The 21955-nt window shown below is 41.8% G+C and overlaps 2 protein-coding genes across 5 annotated transcripts in view; both read right to left on the bottom strand.

Moving 5' to 3' along the window:
* Positions 1-7377, bottom strand: part of NGFR (nerve growth factor receptor) — a 224468-nt gene extending 217091 nt beyond the window's left edge. For both annotated transcript variants that reach the window (XM_087713613.1, XM_087713614.1), the window contains exon 1: positions 7180-7377. The gene's annotated coding sequence lies outside the window, so the exon portion shown is untranslated. The remainder of the gene's footprint in view (positions 1-7179) is intronic.
* Positions 7378-16967: 9590 nt separating this feature from the next.
* On the bottom strand, positions 16968-21253 carry LOC148046006 (lamina-associated polypeptide 2, isoforms alpha/zeta-like). Of its 3 annotated transcripts, none has more exons than XM_087713610.1 (3): positions 19362-21253; positions 18692-18821; positions 16968-17104 (listed from the first exon to the last, which is right to left on the bottom strand). In XM_087713610.1, the coding sequence occupies exon 1, from the start codon at positions 21186-21188 to the stop codon at positions 20217-20219; it is 972 nt and encodes a 323-aa protein (XP_087569736.1). In that variant the 5' UTR covers positions 21189-21253; the 3' UTR covers positions 16968-17104; positions 18692-18821; positions 19362-20216. The 3 variants fall into 3 exon arrangements, with proteins under 3 accessions (XP_087569736.1, XP_087569734.1, XP_087569735.1); XM_087713608.1 differs by lacking the exon at positions 16968-17104 and adding an exon at positions 17565-17699; XM_087713609.1 differs by lacking the exon at positions 16968-17104 and adding an exon at positions 17565-17699 and having other exon boundaries at positions 18692-18816.
* Between the last annotated feature and the right edge of the window lie 702 nt (positions 21254-21955).

The raw sequence follows: 21955 nt of genomic DNA, 5'->3' as shown, positions 1-21955 counted from the left end.
CCTTGGGGTAGACTTTGGATGCCATTGTCTTTGGGCAATGGATTTGGAAGGGATGGGAAAGAAGGGTCTCTCTTGTTCCCTTTGGCTTGCATGCTCTGTTCATAACAAGGCCTGGGCTCCCAGCAGAGAAATACAATGGGGTGCTTCTTGGCTCAGAGGCCACGACTTTACCCACTTGAGGTTCTGCCCCCATCCTGGAATGGATCTTCTAAAATATACCAGATTCCCACACAGAGCCCTGATTCAGGCTTTATCCTTGTTTCTGGAGGTCGTCATCTGTTGGCAATCCCATTATTTGCACAGTCGGAAACAACTAAGAGATATATCCCTGTGAATTTCTGAAGATTTGATGCCCTGGCTTTGTGCTAGAAATTTAAGAAGAGGTCAGGGAGTTGAAGATGGTATTAGGACAAGAAGTGTGAACACAAGCAGATATGGGATGCTGGATAAGCATCCAACTTCCATTTTTCCCTTTTATCTCCCATTTAAAAGTAATACCTAATAAAAAGTCTCCCATTTAAAAGTAATACCTAATAAGGCATTAGAATTAATTTTTCTTCCTGAAGCAGGTTATTCATGATCAGTTCCAATCCACCTGCACCTCAAATCAATGAGCATATACTGTGTGTGTGTGTGTGTGTGTGTGTGTGTGTGTGTGTGTGTGTGTGTGAGATATCTATATCTATCTATCTTTGAAAATGCATCATTCATCTTTTCTTCTACAAATAACAATAATAATGTATGAAAGAACACTGTCCTTTCATCTGCCTGAAAAGCAGAAAGCAGTAGCTAGATCACTGCGTTGGATGCCTCGTACACATTTCACATCTATTCAGAAAAGATCTGTACAGATTCAAGATACTGCTGTTAGCATCCAAAGCCCTGAACAACTGTAGTGATTTAGGTTACCATGCAATTGTATGCTTCATTTGTGTTGACTTCCAAAATCTCTTTGAGATACTCCTTTATCATATGCTATGTGGATTTGCTTCTTGGTGGCAATACAAAATTGCACCTTCTCTGTATTCGCACCTGTCCTTTGAAATGATCTTCTGTGGTTCGTTGGAACTCAGCACGAATATAGGTAATCCTCATTTAATGAACAGTCATTTAGTCACTGTTCAAAATTTCAATGGATCTCCCAGGGGCTACTTACAATCCTTTTTCAAAGTTCTGACAGCTGGATCTCTCCCCCCCCCCCCCCGCAACAAACATACACATGGTCATTTGATCATACTTTGCTTCCTGGCAACCAGCTTGCATTACAGCCAGTTGCAGCATCCTGCATTCATCTTACTGCACTTTTGGGGATTTTTTTGCTAATTTTTTTGGTGTTTACTTACAGTTTACTTCTGTCAACTTCTCCCATTCCATTCCAAGAATGAAGTAAACATTATTATTCTGAATTGTTTTAAAGTTATAAACCTGTTTGATTTGGAAATGAAAATAGTTTATCTTAAAACATCAACGGTAGGGAAGGTTGCTTCTGACTAGAATAAATAAAATGAACTTTTTAAAACCAAATAAAATAGTGGATAAGCTGATCTGTGTGAAAATGTCATATATTAACCTCTGGGTATTGTCACAATACAAATGTAGCTATTTGCAATTTTGGGGTTTTCAGATACATGTACTGTAAATCTTTCCCACAATATCTCTATAGTTGATTCAGATAGAATAATAACGTTGTTAGGCCTCCATTTCTTCCACCTATATTCTATTGGAGATAGAAAATTTGGGCTGTCTAGATACTGCAAGATTACAATTCCATTAAAAATAAACAGCATGGGTAAGAGAGAAAAATGCTGGGAATTGTAGTTTAGGAACATTGGCAACTACAACAATAGCACCTAGATTTATATACCACTTCACAGTGCTTCACAGCCCTCTTTAAGCAGTTTACAGAGTCATCATATTGCCCCCAACAATCTGGGTCCTTATTTTACTAACCTCAAAAGGATGGAAGGATGAATCAATCTTGAGCCTGGTGAGATTTGAACTGCAAATTGCAAGCAGCTGGCAAAAGTAGCCTGCAGTACTGCTTTCTAACCACTGTGCCACCGCGGTTCTTTACCCCTAATGTAGACTGAGCCAATATGATAACCTGAAGTTCAAAACAGCTGTCACATGCATCTAGTTCCATACTTCAACCCAAATTTGCTTATGGTTCTCTATTCTGATGGAAAAGCAAACTAAATCCATAGAAAAAAAAATGGCTGGAGAAGAATTAACTTCTTACCCTGCCCCAGCCACACATTCTATTTTTCTGTTTTTGCAGTCTCCCATGAGTTGTTGTGTTTTTAGTAAATAAAAATATGCACAATTAAGGTTCTTTTGCCCGTCAACTCTAGTTTGGCTGCATAATAGCTTTATTTATAATTTTACTTCCCTGGAGTTGTAATTATATGAGCCCACAAGCTTTCCTGAAACCAAATTGCTTGCTACTACTGATCTCTATTGGCCAATCCCAGAGGAGGGACTCGGCAAACTGGAATAATTGTAATGATTAAGGAATGGTGCTGGAATCCTTAGGGTCTGTCTTATGATTCTGCAGAGTTTTCTGAATATAAATAATAGTTAAGGAATGCCTTAGAAAAGAGGGGTCACATTTGGACCCTATGACCAAGGGCTTTGACCAAGAACTACCAGATTTGGGCCAGGGAAAACACAAACTCTCACAAGATAGCAGGAATAAATATTTCTTTGGTTGTCTGGATTTGCCCAGTTCCAGATCTGGTGGTCCTTCTTTGACATTCTCTCCATTAGTTCATATCAGTGCTCACTTATAATCTAGTCTGAACTCTTAAATCATGCAAGGTGATAATAAGATCCATGTTGCCAGGTGGTTAGAATTCTTTTTTTTAAATTCTATTTAATTTGATGCTGCATGTCTGCACATATATACAATACAATAATACAATACAATAGCAGAGTTGGAAGGTACCTTGGAGGTCTTCTAGTCCAACCCCCTGCCTAGGCAGGAAACCCTATACCGTTTCAGAGAAATGGCTATCCAACATCTTCTTAAAGACTTCCAGTGTTGGGGCATTCACAACTTCTGGAGGCAAGCTGTTGCACTGATTAATTGTTCTAACTGTCAGGAAATTTCTCCTCAGATCTAAGTTGCTTCTCTCCTTGATTAGTTTCCACCCATTGCTTCTTGTTCTACCATCAGGTGCCTTGCAGAACAGTTTGACTCCTTTTTCTTTGTGGCAACCCCTGAGATATTGGAACACTGCTATCATGTCTCCCCTAGTCCTTCTTTCTATTAAACTAGACATACCCAGTTCCTGCAACCGTTCTTCATATGTTTTAGTCTCCAATCCCCTAATCATCTTTGTTGCTCTTCTCTGCACTCTTTCTAGAGTCTTTTCTACATCGTGGTGACCAAAACTGAATGCAGTATTCCAAGTTTGGCCTTACCAAGGCATTACCATAGGCACACTTTTGATCTGTCTTCTTAATGTGCTTCCTCACATAATAGTTTCCTTGTTCTGCATTTATTTATAGCCTTGTTAGGAAAAGAAATATGACCAAAAAGCTGATTGTTTATGAAACAATTTTTTAAAAACAGATATCTGATAATTTGTTGGGGGGAGAAAAGCATGTTTTTTATTTCCTTTTTTCTTCAGAAGTTCACCTTGCTAAACAGATCATTTCAATGAGGTAGCTTGGAAAAAGAAATCCATCTGAAACAAATCTTTAAGAATCCATTGTAAACCGTCCTTACACTCTAAATAGAATCAAAGCTCACCATAAGACAATAACCTTACAAGTTGCTTTAGTTAGATATGTGTCTGTGGAAACTGATAATAAGGAAGTTCTCTTCCTAAACCAGCACCTCTACTGCCTTTCTAAATCCTTATTCAGCACAGAAGTACAATGCTCTGAACCTAACCACTATTACCAACTACAAAACCAGAAAATATGAAATTCAAGAAGGAGTCTTTGACCTATAGCCAGAAAACCTAGGTTTATAGTAAAATCAGCCATATTGTACAGAACCTTGGTTCATTTCTTTTCACTATAAGATTGTCTAGGGGACAAATATTGTAAATGTTTGGGTAATCACTCCAGCTATGAAACTGAGAAATCCAAATGCCTGGAAACATATACTACTAAGATAATAACAGAAAGTCAAAGAAAGTATAGGAAGCTCATGGAATTAGTAAAGCCCTCACTGCTAATTTTCATCAATGTTTGGGAACCACTTTACATTCAACTCTGAGTCACAGTAGAAGAATTATATTGGTGGCTTTCAAGCCATCTGCTCTTTCCTGTCATATAAGCCATCTGCCTTTCTGGGTGGGTGGCCCAGACGTTTGCACTTGCTAAGGACAGGAACAAGTAACTTACTCCTTATGGATAGCAGAGTAGTTTAAGCAGCCAGTAATAGTTAAATGAACATGAAATTTCATTTAATGGCCAGATTCTTTGCATCTAGAACAAAATGGCTTTTCAGACAAATAACAAATCCTACATTATGAATTTATATTCTTGGTATTCAATCTATTTGTGCTACATATATATTCTTGCATACCATGCTTATGCAGGGAAACATCTCTTTTAAAATTAACATAGTAGTTACTTCTCATTGTTCCTATCACCCATCTCCTCTCACTTATAACTGCATGACTGTAATTTTGCTTGAGTCCTTATGATTTATATTGATATTTTTCCTGATTGCTTATTTGTACCCTATCAAGTGTACATATAAGCAAGTGTAACTATCAAGTGTTGTATCTTATGATTCTTGATGAATGTATCTTGTCTTTTTATGTACACTAAGAGCATATACACCAAAGACAAATTCCTTGTGTGTCCAATCACACTTGGCCAGAAAGAATTCTATTCTGTAATGTTCTGTTCTACAAATAGGCTTCCAGACCCAATTTCAAGTAGTAACCATCACTTACAACAGGGGTCCCCAACCCCCGTGCTGCAGTCCATTACCAGGCCTTGAGCCATTTGAAACCAGGCCACAGAGGTGATGGGCAAGTACGCACATCTGTGCACACATCCCCACTTGCACATGCAGGTCTGTGTGCAAGTGCTTTTTGAGCAAGCGGAGGGCATGTGCCCCTTTATTCACACAAATGGAGCTGGACGTACACATGCATGTACCATATCTGTCCCCTCCCCCTCCCGTCCTCAAAGCCAGAAAGGTTTGGGAACTCTGACCTACAGCCTATATATGGAGCAACAGCTCATCAGCTCATCCCAAAAGAACATCTAAGAAGGCCTATTAAAACTCCCTCACCACCCTCTACACCTACACCTACGCACACACCATGTTAAAGAGACAAAGACCATATTTCTATTTTTCCTATTATGGCCTCCATATTTTGTAACTTCTACCCCCAGAAAAGTGAGCCAATTTGGTGTTATGGTTAAGGCATCAGATTAGAAAATGGGATTAGAAGGTTTCAACTGTCAATGATTTTCCTATTTGCAACACTGAGAGAAATTTAAAGCTGATAAGAAACTGTAGAGTTTTGGATATGATAAAACTATTTTTGAAACAGAACTGTGTAAAACTTTTGTTAAATTTGGAAATGGAAAATAGGTTCATTAAAAATAATATGATAAATTGGGCAAAAAAAAATCAATATAACATATCAAATGATCAATGGAAAAATGTGTGGGTAAAGGAACTGGAATTTACCTTAAATGTATTAACCTCAAAGAGAATTTCTATAAAATTAGCCACATCATTCATCCACAGATAAACTGGCTAAAATTTAAAAAGCACCCCCACAAAGTGTTGCTGGAAATTTAAGATTGAAGCTTTTATCGCCTTTGGTGAACTTATAAAAGCGTTAAGACAATATTGGAAGGAAATTACTGGTGTAATCTTTTTTTAAAAGAAAAACAATATACAATTTACACCAAAATCTTTTTGCTAGGGTTTATGGATAAAACATTGGAAAAATCATATGGTGTTTCAGGGTTATATATAATAATAGCAGCATGAATTTTATATGCTCAGCATTCAAAAGACCCTATAATACTCACAATAGACGAATGGTTAATAAAGATGATAACACTCAAGTTAGCCAAGTTAATTAGAAAAAAAAATCACAGAAGAAATTCATATATAATTTGAAGCACTTTGTGGACTTTTTGCAGGAAATGGAGAAAAATCAGATGAGGACATTTGAATTTGATTATTTTAAAACTTAAAAAGGAGAAAACATATTTTTATTTACTTTCCCCCCCCCCTTTGGGGAAAATGGACATGGACATAAATTAAAAATCAAATGTAAATGTTCTTTATATCCTTGGAAGAAGACAATAGAAGTCATTCTATGTATATATTTGTGTTTTTCTTTCTTTTTCTTTTTATCTTTTCCCACTTCTATCCCTTTTCTTTTTTTCTCTCTCTACTGTTTCTCTTGATTATTAATTTGTTATTTTTTACTTTGTAGAAAGTTAGCACCCATCCCTCTCCTAGAAGAATGAAATATTCTGAGAAATAATAAAAAGGTAGAATATTATATTTCCCTGAATGAGAAATAGAGAAACATGCTCTTGGAAAGTAGTCCCACCTTTTTAATAGCCCTCAGCAGATGTCAGCACTTAAGATAAAGAGATCGCTAGCTCTATTCATAAGCAAATTACCCGTGGCAAGGTCTTAACAAAGCCCTCAGTCTCTTCATTGCATCAGCAGACCAAACTTAGCTCAGACAAACTCTGAGGATTTGCACATGGCCCCATGGGAGTCTGGCAACAGCCAATAGAATACATGTTCTTGCACATCAAGTGCAAAACCCAAGAGAAGGTATAAATACCCCCCACTCTCATGTGGTCATGTGATCAGCTGCACCAGAATCACCCATGTGGTTATTGCTTCATCATTAAACCATCTTTCCAATGTTTCCAGTGTCTTTCTCCCAGCTTGGAACTGAACCAGATGGATATTTCTTCCAACAATATGTACACTTTGTAAAATGTAATAAAATTATTTGATAGAATTAGAACCTGGGAGACCATGAATTTTTAGGCATGAAGCCAAATGGATGACCTGGATCAGCCATATTGTCTGTGTTGGGAAGGAGGCAATGGCAAATCACTTCTGAAAACTTGCCAAGAAAACCACAGAGAGACTAATACAGGCAATAACCAGGAATCAAAGGCATCTCCACCATAGTGTAGGACAACTTACCACATCCCACTCACCCTGGCCATCTCGCCCTGGGACAACTCGAGGCAGGGCAATTCAACAACTCCAGACTCTGGTTCATCCCAGCCTTGAAGACTTCTAACTTGAGAACATTCAAACCTAAAGCAAGACAAGGCCCACTGCAATTCACTTGTCCCTCTCTTCCATGTGAGATTTCCCTTGGCAAGTCAGCACAGCTGCAGCGAGTTGTCCGATTCTGCCCCTACCATCCCATCACTCTGCAAAAAAAAAAAAAAAAAATAGTTTAGGAAGTTAGCACCCATCCCTCTCCTGGAAGAATGACATATTCTAGCAAATATTAAAAAGGCAGAATATTATATTTCCCTGGATGAGAAATGGAGAAACATGTTTTTAGGCAGGAAGCAAGCTCACTCTTAATAGCCCCCAACCTCTTCAATCGCCTACAGCAATGTCAGCACTTAAGAGATAAAGAGATAGCTAGGTCTATTCATAAGCAAATGCCTTCACCCAAGATCCAACAAAAGTAGGATTAGCCCTCTACCCATCTAACAACAGAACTCACCACATTGCACCTGGGGAGATTACATCACCCAGCAAGATTCAACCAAGCTTGGGACTCAAGACACTACAAAGTTATCCCTGCATGGCCCTATGGGAGTCTGACAACCAATCAGTATACATTTATTACACAGGAACAGGAAGCTCCAAGGTGGTGCCCAAGAGAGGGTATAAATCTCACTCGTACCCATGTGCTTTTTCTTTTGCCCAGCATCTCAAACTATGCAGTCCTGTCCACCATTAAACCATATTTCCAAGAAGTTTCCATGTTTCCAGTGTCTTGCTCCCCCACTTGGAAGTGAACCCAGATGGACATTTCTTCCAACGAAAGCATGCCTGAAAGTTATAGACATGCTCAGAAACGTCAGAAAAAATATATGTGAAAATTTAATGGCACAACCATCTACAGAACCTCAGAGATACCCTCTTTCCAGCATACCATAATTTATACCATTGTCAAGGTCTGACTATTGTAATTTGTGCCCCACTTAAATTCTGAAAGATGGCTGTAGTAGAATTATTTGGTGGTTTTTCTCTTTTCAGTTGGGGCAACATTCACCCCACAAGTTCTGTGTAGGTAGCAATATGAGCTATTTCTTGGTCCTGAGACTTTTATTTTTTCCTTGTGATGAGAAAGTTAAAATCTGCAAGTACAGCAGGCTGAAAACTCATCCCATGGTGTGGCATACTTCCTGTGCCCTTGCAAAAAGCATTGCAAAAAGCTTTCTACATTTTACCCAAAGATAAGTAGCAATTAGCAACTCATCGATTGTTCAAGAGCAGCTAATTAGCAGTTTCCCTTGGAATCTGCTTTTGGTATCATCAAGCAAGCTCAGATTTGAGCACACTAGAGATTTCTGAGGTTTTGCCCAGAAGTAAATGGCCTGGATGTGTTTTGTGAAGAAAGCAAAGCAAATGAAGAGGAGCTGCACTGAGGTGTCATTTGAGCTGTTTTTGAAGTCATCCAGAGGAAATAATATTCTAATTTGAACATTATCACATTTTCAGAATCCCAACATTCAGTGGTGTATCATGTCTCAACCTAGCTATTATAAGAATATGAATCTTACTGTAAAGTTTAGCTCCTTTCAGAAGAGACATGGAGCTTGGATTTTACTGTTATCAAGCCAAGTACCTTTGGAACTGACTTTCAAAATAATGAAAAGTTGCAGAAGGGAGGCATTTTTTCCATATTTATTTAGGACTGCCCCATCAGCAAATAAGTTATAGCGACATTGTAGAAAGTTAGCAACCACCCCTCTCCTAGCAGAATGAAATATTTTGAGAAATATTAAGAAGGCAGAATATTATATTTCCCTGGATGAGAAATGGAGAAACATGGGTTTTTTTAGAGGCAGGAAGCAGCACCCACCTTTCTTAATAGCCTACATAGATGTCAGCATAATAGCCCACAGCAGAAAGAAAGAGCTAGCTCTATTCATACGCAAATTCCCTTAAGCAAGGTCTGAACAAAGGTAGGGTTAGCCCTCAGCCACAATAGGAATTCTCTTCATTGCATCAGCCAACTCTCAACTCCATCTGCCCAGAACCACCCATGTGCTGCTTCTTCAACAATAAATGGACCATCTTTCCAATCAGCCTCCATTTTGTCTCCAGTGCCTTTCTCCCAGCTTCAAACTGGAGCTGGATATTTCTTCCAACACCACCTTCAGACTTGCAAAATCTTTTTTATTATTATTATTACAGCCTTAAGGTACTCCAGCAAGAGTAAGAACCAGGTGCAAAACATTTTCTCAAAAGATATTCAAACCCTTCATTGTCCATCCTATCCAAGAACATAAATATGATCAAGTTTCTTGTTCATAACTTGGAATGTTTATTATTTCCTTAATTTGCTTTTTGACTTGAAAAAAAGTTTTCCATAATTAGCTTCAAAGCCAAATAGAAATGATACATCTTACAGAATAATGCTCTAACCTTGAAGAGCTAGAAACTCTTGATAATCTGTTCTAAATCACCCAAAGAATTTGATGATGATGATGATGATGATGATGATGATGATGATGATGATGACGACGACGATATAAATCATCTCTGATTTACAGTGCAAGTGGTCAACCAGAAAACAATTGTCACTGATAAAAGAATAGACAACAGCGGAACACTCTTGCCCATCTGTTTCCCCACTTCTTCTGCAATAGAACTTTTTAATAAGCCAGAGGCCACAATAATTAATAGAAAAGATTTCTGCACTGAGTCCTCAAAATCTTTGGTGCTGTTTATAGACACATAGCACTGCTATGAAGAAGAGAGCGAGGCAAGGCTGACCCAGAATTCAACTACAGTATCCTGTCTTTTAAGAATGCAATCAATGCTACCTAACTTGGAGAAATGAATGCTTTATGTGAGATGCAGTGTCTCCAGACTTAACACATAAGCACAGTATCCTCATAATCATAAAACAGAAAAATGGGGGAGGGTTAATCAGACATCAGTTGAACTCACCCTTGAGATATTCCTCTGACAATGGGGCTATTTTTTGGTTCCTTGTGCCTCCTCCCAGTCCATTTAGAAAACATAATTGTCTCACTCTTTGGAATGTATCACCAGACTATGACTGGTTGATGACAGTGCATGTTGATTCGCACAACTATAATGCACCAATGCATAGAAGACAGTATAATAGCCCAGATATTTTGACCACTTTCCCTTCATTGTGTTTCCAAACAGCTGTGAAGCTATGGCTTTCAGGAGAGCATTAGGGATAAGTAAAGGCTTTACTACCTTCAAATAGTGGTGCGTGAGTCCAGCTGTTACTGGTTGTTATGTCATTTTTATTGTTTTAATTTTATTCTACACTGGTCTGATGTAAACTGCCCAGTTTTTGGAATGGAATAGTCTATAAATCTAAATACTTAAAGAAAGAAATATCAGGCCCGGACTCACAATATCAACAATTTGGCAAGCTTTTCGTAAACTAGCTATAAAGTGATATATCTTTCAACTTCATTTCACAATAGTCATCTCCTTTTCCTCAGTTAGCATATTATTTTGTCTTCTGATCAAGTTAGCAGACAAATGGCACTTATTAAATCTGTTTTGTTTATGTCTGCATGAACTTACTAAGCAGAAAGAGAGTATGCTATAGTGGAAAATCGCAAAGAATCAAATGAGGATTATCTAGGCACTTGCCAGGACTTATTGTTAGACAGGTAGCCTAGGGCTCAGAACCCTGTCCAAGATACTCTATCCTTTGGGATTTGGCCACTTAGTTGATCCAGTCTCTTATGCAAAGGGCACATCAGTAAAGGATCCAGCACTGGGAATAAGTCAGGTACTGTTCATAAACTCTTAGCCCTAATGTCCTGATTGCAGAAAATAAATATACTTTGAGAGCCTAAATCAGAACCTAAAAATCATCATCTTATAAACATTATATATATATTTACAATAATTAAATTGTGTTTGTTGGATTTTAATTGTTAAGACCTCAGGTACAGAAGAGGTCCTCAGATAAATCGGAATAAGTATTCCATATAATGTATTTAACTATTGGCCTATTCCAGTGATGGCTAACATTTTTTTCATTCTGTCATAATGCAATGTGCATGTGACACACACCCCGCATGCCCCACCTCCTGCACATGCAAATGTGAACACACACACTTCATAACCCACCCCTTCCCAAAGCAGGAATCCTTATATTATCCTAGACAAATGATTGGCCAGTATTTTCTTGAAGACCTCAAAGGATGGAGCATCCATAATCATTCTCACCACAAGGAAATTCCTCATTATTTCCAGGTTCTGTCTCCCTCTCCATCTCTCTCCTCTGATGAGCATCTATCTCGCCTCAGATGCTATGGAGACTAAGACAATCTCCCCTTCCCTGTGCTCTTCTCTGCTCTCTTTCTAATATCTCAACATCCAACTGTGGCCTCACTAGTGCAGTACAGAGTAGTACTATCACTTCCTGCGAACTTGATGCTATTTTTCTGTTGATGCAGCCTAGGACCACGTTCACTTTTTGACAGCTGCACCACACTGCTAACGAATATTTAGAGGATGGTCAACAAGACCCTTTTCACAGGCACTACTTTTGAACCAGGCACTCTCTACTCTGTTCCTGTGCATGTGGTTTTTCCAGCCTTACATCTTGTTGGATAGAGTCCGATGCTCAAATCTATTATCATCCTTCTGAAACTTGAGTATTTTCCAAAATATTAGCAATCCCCCCCCCCCAGCTTAAATCAGCAAATCCCTTCAATCCCCTCATGTTGGTCATTTATGAAGATGTTGAAGAAAATTGGGCCCAAGACAGAACCTTAGGTATCTCACTGTACGCTTCCCTACATGTAGATGGAGTTCCACTGAGGATCACATATTGAGAGTAGTTGGTCAGCCAACTGCAAATCCATCTGGTAGTGGCTGTTCTATCTGACCAAGAAAAAGATGGCCTACTTTATCAAATGCCTTAACTAAGTCTAAAAATATTACATTCACATTTCTTGGATTTAGTCACTTTATCAAAGAAGGCAATAAGGTTTCCATGTTGGCTTCTAATAATCATTTTGTCATTTGTAGTCGCTCACAAATCCACTTCTCGATTATTTTTTCTAAGACTTTCCCAGGTATGGAGGTCAAGCTGATTGGTTTGTAGCTTCCTGAATCCAGTTTTCCCCCCTTTTTGAAGACTGACAGCACCTCAGCTTTTTTTCAGTTTATTGACAATTCCCCCATGTGTCCAAGACCCCTGAAATACTTTGTTCATGATACTGAGATCACCTTTGCCATCTCCTACTGCAGATTGTGGATCAAAATTTCAAACAATAGTAAAATAAGCTACAAACAATACAGAAAACTAATTTTCTACGGAATTTTCCACACAACCTTTCCCAAACGTGACTGTTAGCAAAGCATCGGCAATATAGACTACAAATGTAAACTTAACATCTGATATTCTAAAATCTTTATCTACCAGGAGAAAGAGAAAGAAGACCACCCATACTACTAAGAATAAGATGCAACCATTGTGAGAGGCCATCTTGGGACATGAGCATTGGTATCAATATAAAGATGACACTCAATTTTTCTTCGCATAAATTTTAAATCCTAGTGAGACAATGGGTATTCTGAATCAAGGCTTGAGGAAAGTAATGGATTGAATAAGGGGGAAAATTGGCATTCAGTTCAAATAAAAAGAGGAAATGTCTGGATGAATGGTACTCAATTTATCTTAGCAAGGACTGCATTCCCATTAAAGGACCAGAGATATATTTCCAAGATAGTTCAGCATTTATCATAGTCATTGGAGGCACAGATGGCCTTAAAAAGTAGCAGTGCCTTTTATCAGCTTAGACCAGTTGTACGCAAAGTGACTCCTATGGGCATTAATTTATCTGCTAACATATCCTTTGGCACCTACTAAGATCTCTTTTTCATCTGACTTTAGCTGTTCTCTGATATGCTTTTAATTTTAAAAAATGAATAAATGGGAGCTGATATGTAATATAGCAAACAACCATAGCTAGCATGATATTTATTTCAAAGAATGCATTTGATATCCATATCATCCCGTTGGTTGTTGTTTTTTAATAGACAAATAATGGGTGAGGTTAGATTTAGTTTATGTTGAAACATAAGTTTATGTCTTATCTTTTGGTAAATTGGCATTTTGTTAACACTGACTGACAAACATTTTGTGCATAGGCAGGATGCCCCCTGGAAGCCATTTTATGAGAGTGCCCACAGTTTGCTCCCAAAATTGTAAATCATCCCACTAGCTCAAAACATTTATCTGCTGCTAAATTAACCTAGCTGACAGCTATTGCATTGTTTAGACAAGGTTACTCTTTCATCCAATATAAACAAGGTGGCAACCTTTTAGTTGAATTTTGGAAATGCTATATACAGGAGCATTCCTCAAAGAAAACTTGAAAACTTAACCCAAAATAGTTACTAGATTATGAAGTCAACTATTTGTCCAGAAAGAAAATTAGAAATAAAACTTTCTGATGACTGCAGCAAGATTATTGTTGGCACAGTGAAAGAAGAATAAGGAAATCCTCACAGTGAATGGAGGAATGGATTATAAAACATCACAATTCACACAAATGGCAAAACTGATCTGTTTAGTTAGAGAAAAACAACAACAAAAACTTTTGTGAAAGACTGGAAATCTTTATATGGCCTTTTTTTTTTTTTTTTTGCTGAAAGAAGGAAGAAATGAAATGATGATTTATAGATCTGAAGATTAAGAAAAATGTGGATTAAATTTGGGGCTGAAAGGATTTGTACCAGAGAAGGGTTCCCACTGGTTCAGCCCGGTTCGGCTGAGTAGGTAGTAACTCGGCCTGCCACACCCCTGAAACGGTTCTATTATCGGCGGTGCCATCTTGAATTTCAATTCTGTGCATGCGCAGAACAATCTTTATTGCCAAAATGTAAACTTTTTCCGTTTTTCTGATGTTGTACGCGTGTGCAGACCTTTTTAGGTGGAAATGCACACGTGTGCTAATGCTGGCAGCAACCCACCTCTGATTTGTACAGGTAGTCCTCGACTCATGACCACAATTGATCCCCACATTTCTGTGGCTAAGCAAGACAATTGTTAAGTGAATCCGGCTTTGCTATTGACATTCCTTATCAAAACGTCACAAAAAGTGATCATGACACAGCAACCGTCATAAATACAAATTAATTGCCAAGTGTCTGATCACATGACTATGCGGATGTTGCAATGACTGTAAAGTCTAAAAAGCAGTCATAGGCCACTTTTTCCACAGCTGTTGTAATTTTGAATAGCCATAAATGAACTGTTCTAAATCAAGGAAGAAACAGGAAGGATTGGAAGATTGTAATCTATCTATTGAAGGTTGATAGCCATTTAGGTATATTTTTCTTCAATTTTTTTTTCATTTCTTGTACTTTTTCTTTTTTTTTTTTGTTCCTTTTAAATTTATATTTTTTTCAGTGGAAAAATTATTAATCAATACCATTTTTTTTAAAAAAAGGAAAGAAATAAAGTTAAAAAAAATAGTTATGTCCAAAAGAATGGGTATTCCGACTTACTTGACCTCTAGTCTCGCCCACAATGCTATTCTCAACGTATTTCATATTTAGAACATTCTCCATCAGGATTTTAAAAAAATTAATGTTGCTAATTTGAAAGAGTTGTGTGACACTCCTGCTATCTTTGAAGGCCTTCCTTGAGAGCAGTGGCAGAAAAGCTGTAACCAGCTAAAGGGAAAGTCTGAGGGGATGCTCTCCTCAGAGAAACCTGCCTGCTACACACCATTATATCTTTCCTTCTTTCAGGAATTTTTTATAGTTTGATTTTGATTTTGAGTGCCCTACTAAATTGAAATAGTCTTTTTTATACGGTAATATTGAGACATTTTCTTGTCATTTAACTATCGTTTCACTATTTGAATTATTTCAAATGTTCCTGGCCATCCAAAAACCCTCAGTTATTAAGTGAATTAAAATATGGTAAATAAGTAAAAAATCTGTACTATTCCTGATAGGGCTGGTATTATTTAGTTCTGACCAGCAGTCATTTAATTTCCACTCTTCAGGTGTAACTGCTTTTCCACAGAGGTGTTTCAGTCAGATGAGTTTAATTATTCAGGGCTTCAGCAGCCAACAACTTAACCCCAATAGCTGGTCCATTACAGCCTTGATCCTCCAGATCCAATCAACAGTCCTTCTAATTGACAGTTTAACTTTTATTACAATGTCTGGCATCTCTTGCTCTTTCCCTCCAGCCATGCTCCCCCCCCCCCCGAGGATTTTGCATCCTCTTGCCACTTCCTTCCTTGCTTCCAGTAAATAGATTATTAGAAATTTTTGCACACTGTCCAAATTTATTATGTCATGGTCTCCTTCCCTTCCTCCATCTCAGGAGATAAGCCACCAGAACAATCCCACACACCTGTAAGCACCTTCCCCCTTCTTCCTTTCCTTAAATTCTGCTTACCAAAGCTGATTAGACATAAAAGAACTTTTGTGATTGCGGGAGAAAGATTTGCCAGAAATGCAAAACCCTTTTCTATACATCCGCACTACCACACATCACTTCCATGCAGCTGGTCTCCATTGCAATATGGAACCCAGGTATGTTTGTATTTTTAAAAATATAACAGGAACACATTTGCAGCCAGAAAGAACATCAGCCACAAGCCTCTCAGTATTCAGAATTCTTATATAGAATGGAATAAAGAGGTTATGTTTTAGATGTTTGACTGTGATTCATGAACCTTGAAATCTGTTTTTTCTCGATACGATGTTGGTTGAAGACATGCTTGTTCATTGCAGCTGCTTTTTAGACCACCCACTGCCCTCTGACTGTAAATAACAGCAGCCGGTTGTTTCTCCCCATCAACTACTTCTTTAGTCTCTTAAAAGAAAGTTATACATCTTAGATGTTGTAACATAATCTGCTAACTGTGAGTTAGCAATACATAAATGTGCAATGCAATACTCTATTTAATTTCTTTAGATAGCCTCTTCCATTCTGCAAGTCTTGACACAGCCAACTTCATACACATAATAGTTTCAGAAGGCCAGCTTTTCTGTCATGAAAGATACATGAAACTGGGAATAAAATGGCCTAGGGTTTCTCTCCACAACATACACATACTATTTCATGCAACATAACAAAGAATTTCTGCTGCACTGGTAGTGACACTCGGTGCTTGAAAATGGGATTTCTTGGCCTGAGACAGTCAGGACAAAAAAATCAATAAAGTTTAAGGGGATAGGGCATGAAAAGACTGGGAAAAACCCAGGATTAATCATGTTCTCAGAGATATTTCATTCCATGGTTTTCTATGTATCTTTCTGAAACATCACGCATTAAGTTCTATTTACTAGACATTAAGAAAGTTTTTATAGAGAAACAAAATTAATTTCCCAAACTTAAAACTCTAAAACACTATCTGCTCTAGAACACACTAGAAACAATCGATGTGTAAAGAGTCTTAAATGAAGAATGGAACCTTTATGCATATTTATTTGGAAGTTCCATTGAATTTTTACTAAATAATTATATCTCAGATATAACTGCAGGAATTTTTAGATTCAGTTGACTGTCATAAAATCTAGTAAAGAAGAAAATTTAGGCTAAAATTTGTGGAAAAACAAACATTTTAAGATGCTTAGCAAAAGAGCAACAATTTATTTCATAGTATTCCAGCAGATTTTTAGTTTTTGTCATCACACCATCTCTCACAACAATGCACTTGAAGAACATTACTAGAAGCAGCTTCAAACATAGGAAGAAAGACCGTTGGCTTACCTGAACGGTCGTTCTCGGGGCACTGCGAAGAGAGCCCAAATGCTGGGTTAACACAGCCTATCTGCCCTTGGACTGAGTGATGATTTTCTTGACCACGCCTCCCTTTGCCTGCACATGCTCAATTCGAAAACGAAGGAACCGTCCTGTAATCAATTACAGTCAATACAGCCACATCGTTCAAATACAAACACCCGGGTGGGTTTGGGCTCTCTTCGCAGTGCCCCGAGAACGACCGTTCAGGTAAGCCAACGGTCTTTCTCCAGTGCACTGCTCAGAGAGCCCAAATGCTGGGACATGCCCAAGCTATTGAGTCCCAGGGTGGGGAAGCGCCGAAGCCTCTGGCATTTCAGCCACTCTTTGTAATACTCTTCTGCCAAAGGAGGCTTCGGCTGAGGCAAAGGTGTCAATCTTATAGTTTCTAATAAAGGCCGTGGGGGAAGCCCAGGTGGCCGCTCTACAAATGTCTAGGATAGAGGCCTGGGTTGCCCAGGCTGCAGACGTTGCAGCGCTCCTGGTGGAGTGAGCGGTGATTCTTCTCGGAGCCGTCTTGCCCTGGTGCTCATATGCCAGTTTGATGCAAGCACGTAGCCAACGTCCCACAGTGTGAGAGGAGACCTTGCGGCCCAGGGACGCAGGGAGGAAGGAGACAAAGAAAGCCTCTGACCGGCGGTAGTCCTTTGTTCTCTTTACATACGTGCGCACGGCCCGTCTCACGTCCAGCTTGTGCCACTCACGCTCCTTAGGGTGAGAAGGATGGGGACAGAAGTTGGGCAAAATAAGTTCTTGAGTCCTGTGAAACAGGGAGTTAATTTTCGGAGCAAATGACGGATCAAGTCTCAATATTACTCTGTCCGGGTGAACTACGCACAAATCCTCCCTGACAGAGAGCGCAGCAAGCTCGGCTACCCTGCGAGCGGATGTAATGGCCACCAGGAAAGCGGTTTTGATGGTGAGGTAGCGCAGACTGGTCTTTTTCAAAGGCTCAAATGGGGCTTTGGTCAGGGCCTTAAGCACAAATGGAAGATCCCATGACGGATACCGGTGAACAGTTGGAGGGCTGATGTTCGCTGCTCCCTTGAGAAAGCTCTTGATCTGGGGAAGCTGACTCAGCGAGCGAGAGGAGCCCTTTGCCAGGATGGTAGACAACGCTGCAACCTGGCGTCTGAGGGTGCTGACTGCAAGGCCCTTATCCAGACCCTCTTGCAGAAAGTCTAGGGTCTGGGGGATCGAGGCTGAGGAGGCCTCTATGTTCCTAGTCTTGCACCACCGTGAGAAGGCGGCCCAGGTGGCATCGTAGATTCTAGTCGTAGAGGGCTTCCTGGACGCTTGGATTGTTCGAATGACCTGGTCAGAGAATTTTTGCTTCCTTAGGAGCTCCCCTTCAAGTGCCAAACGGCTAGCTGCAGCCACTGGGGCTCCGGATGGGTGATGGCCCCCTGGCTGAGGGCAACCTTGTCCCGGGGGATTCTCCAAGGTCTTTGAACTGAGAGGCTGACCAGGTCTGCGTACCAGGGCCTTCTGGGCCAGGAGGGAGCCACCAGAATGAGGTCTGCCTTTTCGGTCAGGAGCTTGTTCACCACTTGAGGGATGAGCGGAAGTGGAGGGAAGGCATACAGAAGTCCCTGAGGCCACGCTGACCTCAGAGCATTTGTTCCCTCCGCATGGGGCGAGTGGTAGCGACTGAAGAAGCGTGGGAGCTGTGTGTTGTTGTGTGTGGCACACAGGTCTACCTGTGGCTTGCCGAACCTCCTCACGATCTGCTGGAACAGGTCCGGGTGCAGGCGCCACTCCGAGTGGTCGATGCGTTGGCGGCTCAGCCAGTCTGCTTCCCGGTTGCTTACGCCGGAGATGTGATCTGCACTGAGAGAAGCCAGATGACGTTCCGCCCACCTGCCCAGCGCTTCTGCCTCGAGCATGAGGGCCTTTGATCGAGTGCCCCCTTGCCGGTTTATGTGCGCCTTTGTCGCCACATTGTCTGTCATCAACAGTACATGAGCCCCTCTTACTAGAGATGCGAACTTTCTCAGCGCTAGGCGAGCTGCCCTCAGTTCCAGCCAATTGATGCTGTGGGCGGCCTCCCTCTGAGTCCATCGGCCTTGGGCTAGGTGGCCCTGACAGTGGGCGCCCCACCCCAGGAGGCTGGCATCCGTGGTGACAACTAGTCTCTCCGGCTCCTTGAACAGGCAGCCCTTCCTGACTGCCTTGGACCTCCACCATGCCAGAGACCGGATCACCTTTCGTGGGAGCCGAACCCGCCTGAGTGAGTTGCTGTTCCTGGCCCTCTGCACTGGCAGCAGAAACCACTGCAGCTCCCTGGCGTGAAGGCGAGCCCAGGGAGCCACCCCCAGGCACGAGATCATTATCCCTAGGAGCTGGGACAGCTGAATGATGGGTACCGACCTGGCAAGGCTGCAGTGCTTCACTCTGCGTCTCAGGTTCGACAGCCGGTCTGGCGAAAGAAATACCTGGCAGGAGGTGGAGTTGATGACCGCACCCAGGTGCTGTATACAGGTGGATGGTCGGAACTGGCTCTTCTCCATGTTGACAGAGAAGCCATGGTACTGCAGGGTCTGCACAGTTAGAGAAACATCGCGGTGTGCCTGCTTGGTGGTGAGAGAGTGAATGATTATGTCGTCTAAATAACATTCCAGACGAACCGGATGGTTGCGGAGATGAGCCGCTAGCACTGCCAGAATTTTGGTGAATGTTCTGGGCGCAGATGATAGCCCGAAGGGAAGAGCCCTGTACTGGAAATGCTTCCCTTCCGCGTAGAACCTCAGGAACCGCCTGTGGGCCACATGGATGGGGACATGCAGGTAGGCCTCTTTGAGATCTATTGATGTCAATAGGTCCCCCTCCCTCACACAGCCCAGGATGGAGTGGAGTGACTGCATCTTGAACCTCTTGTAAGCCAGATGCTGATTTAGGCTCTTGAGGTCCAAGATGGCCCTCCACCCCCCTGAACTTTTGGGCACTAGGAAGAGGATCGAATAGAAGCCCCTCCCCTGCTGATCCCTGGGGACTGGCTCTATCGCCTCTATCTCTAGGAGATGGCAGATTTCTGCCCTCATGCGTTCCCTCTTTTCTGGGTTCCTGGGGGTAGGACAGCGGATAAACTTTCTTTGGGGAAAGGATAGGAAGTCCAGGAGAAGGCCCTTGCGAATGGTGTTGAGGACCCACTTGTCCGATGTTATCTCCTCCCACCTGTCGGCATACAGCCGTAGCCGACCCCCGATGGGGGGATCCCTGTGACCGTCACTTTCCCTTACGAAAGGGCCGGGATCCACCACTGTTGTTTCCTCCTCCTCGGAATGGTCTCCGAAAGGAAGACTGGGATTGGTTGGCACGAGCCCCGAAGGATCTGTCTTGGTGCCTATCCCCCCCTGCCTGAAAGGGCCTCTGATAGGAGGAAGGGTGAGAAGATTGCCCTGTTTCCTGGCTCCTGTAGGGTCTCTTACGAAAGGACCCCGCCCCTTTCCGGTCACCCCTTTTAAAGGTTGCCGGAAGGATCTTGCGTTTGTCCTTGGTTTCGGTGACAAACTTGTCCAGGGCCTCTCCAAACAGAAAGCCCCCTTTAAATGGGGCCGATGCCAGCTTCCATTTAGCCTTCATTTCGGCCTGCCAGTGCCTGAGCCATAGGAGGCGGCGGGAGGTGATATTGGAAGCTAGAGCTCTGGAAGAGAATTTTGCTGCTGTCAAGGTGGCATCCGCCGAATACTCGACAGCGGTAATAATCTTGGTTAGCTCATGGCGCCACCTAGATTTCCTGGGCGGGGGTCTGGACCTGAGTTGGCGCAGCCAGAATAGGGTGGCCCTAATAAAAAAGGAGGCAGAGGTGGATGCCTTGATGGCCCAGGCAGACGCCATGTGTGTTTTCTGACATGCCTTTTCTGACCTCTTATCTTCTGCCTTAAGTCCCTCTAGGAGCTCAGCTGGCAGGTTGGAATTGGAAGTTAGAGACACGACTGGGGCATCTACTTCTGGGAATTTGAGGATTTCCTCCATTTTATCTTCTACTGCATATAGAGTTCTATCCCCCCCACTGGGGTTGGTCAGGGTGCCTGGCTGTAGCCACTGGCGCTGTACCGCGTCCATAAATAGGTCTGGCACAGGAATAACCTCGGGGGTTTCTACTGTCTCTTTGAACAACCCATGCTTAAGATCCTTGGAAGTGGAAGCCTGAGAGGCCTCAGGTCTGGAAGTGGGGCCTAACTCTGTGGCCGTCATGGCTTTGTGCAAGATAGACTTGAATAATGACGGTTGAAACAGGCCAGAAAATTTTGGCTTGTCAGGGGTGGGGTTTTCGTCCTCAGAAAGGGCGAAAATCTCCCCTTCTTCCTGCTCAGAACTTGATAACCCAGAGTGAGAGGGGCTTGAAGATGGGGAGGAGGATACAGGCTCCTTAGAGGTGGAGGCCCTAGGTTTGCGTTTCTCCTTTGGGGCCTTGCCCTTGCTAGAGCCCTTGCGCTTAATGCCTTCAGCTATCCCTTGGGAGATGGCTAAGGCAATTACCTCCCTCATTTCATCCGAGAGAGCAGAACTTTTCCCCCTTTTTTTTTCTTTTGCTTACTGGGCCTGCGCTGGCTAGGCCTGCCTGAGCTGGATCCACCCTTCCCAAGGGGGGAATTCTGGACAGAATCTCGTTCCTCTCCGATGGAGGAGCTAGGGGAGTCGGGGTACCCCCAAGATGCTTCAGGAGATGGATCCCTGGATGCATAGTTATCCCCAGACAAGAATTCACTGTCCCCGGGGGATTGGGCCTCACGATCAGGGGAAGCTGACTCCCTGCTGCGACGGTCTGGGCTAGGTTCTGGCTGAAGGGGCCTTGAAACCTCCCTGGGATCCACTGTGGCTCTTGGAGAAGACCTTTCAAGTGAGCCTTTGTGCCCTTTGCCTTTATTTACAGAGGGATCCAGCTTGCAGCGCTTGCTGGAGGGCCCCACCTGATCCCCTAAGGCCTCCCTGCATTCCTCAGCCATTTCAGGTCCCCACGA

This window comes from Thamnophis sirtalis, unplaced genomic scaffold, assembly GCF_051295495.1.
Source record: "Thamnophis sirtalis isolate CommonGarterSnake01/CBP01778 unplaced genomic scaffold, rThaSir2_p1.2 scaffold_4, whole genome shotgun sequence".
In the NCBI taxonomy this organism is placed as follows: domain Eukaryota; kingdom Metazoa; phylum Chordata; class Lepidosauria; order Squamata; family Natricidae; genus Thamnophis; species Thamnophis sirtalis.
Note: the sequence above shows the minus strand (reverse complement) of the source record. Positions and strands in the feature narration are given on the sequence as shown.

What these genes read in the sequence shown, in the direction of transcription:
- LOC148046006 (XM_087713610.1), bottom strand. Translation starts at nt 21,188, where the DNA reads ATGACGGCCACAGAGTTAGGCCCCACTTCCAGACCTGAGGCCTCTCAG.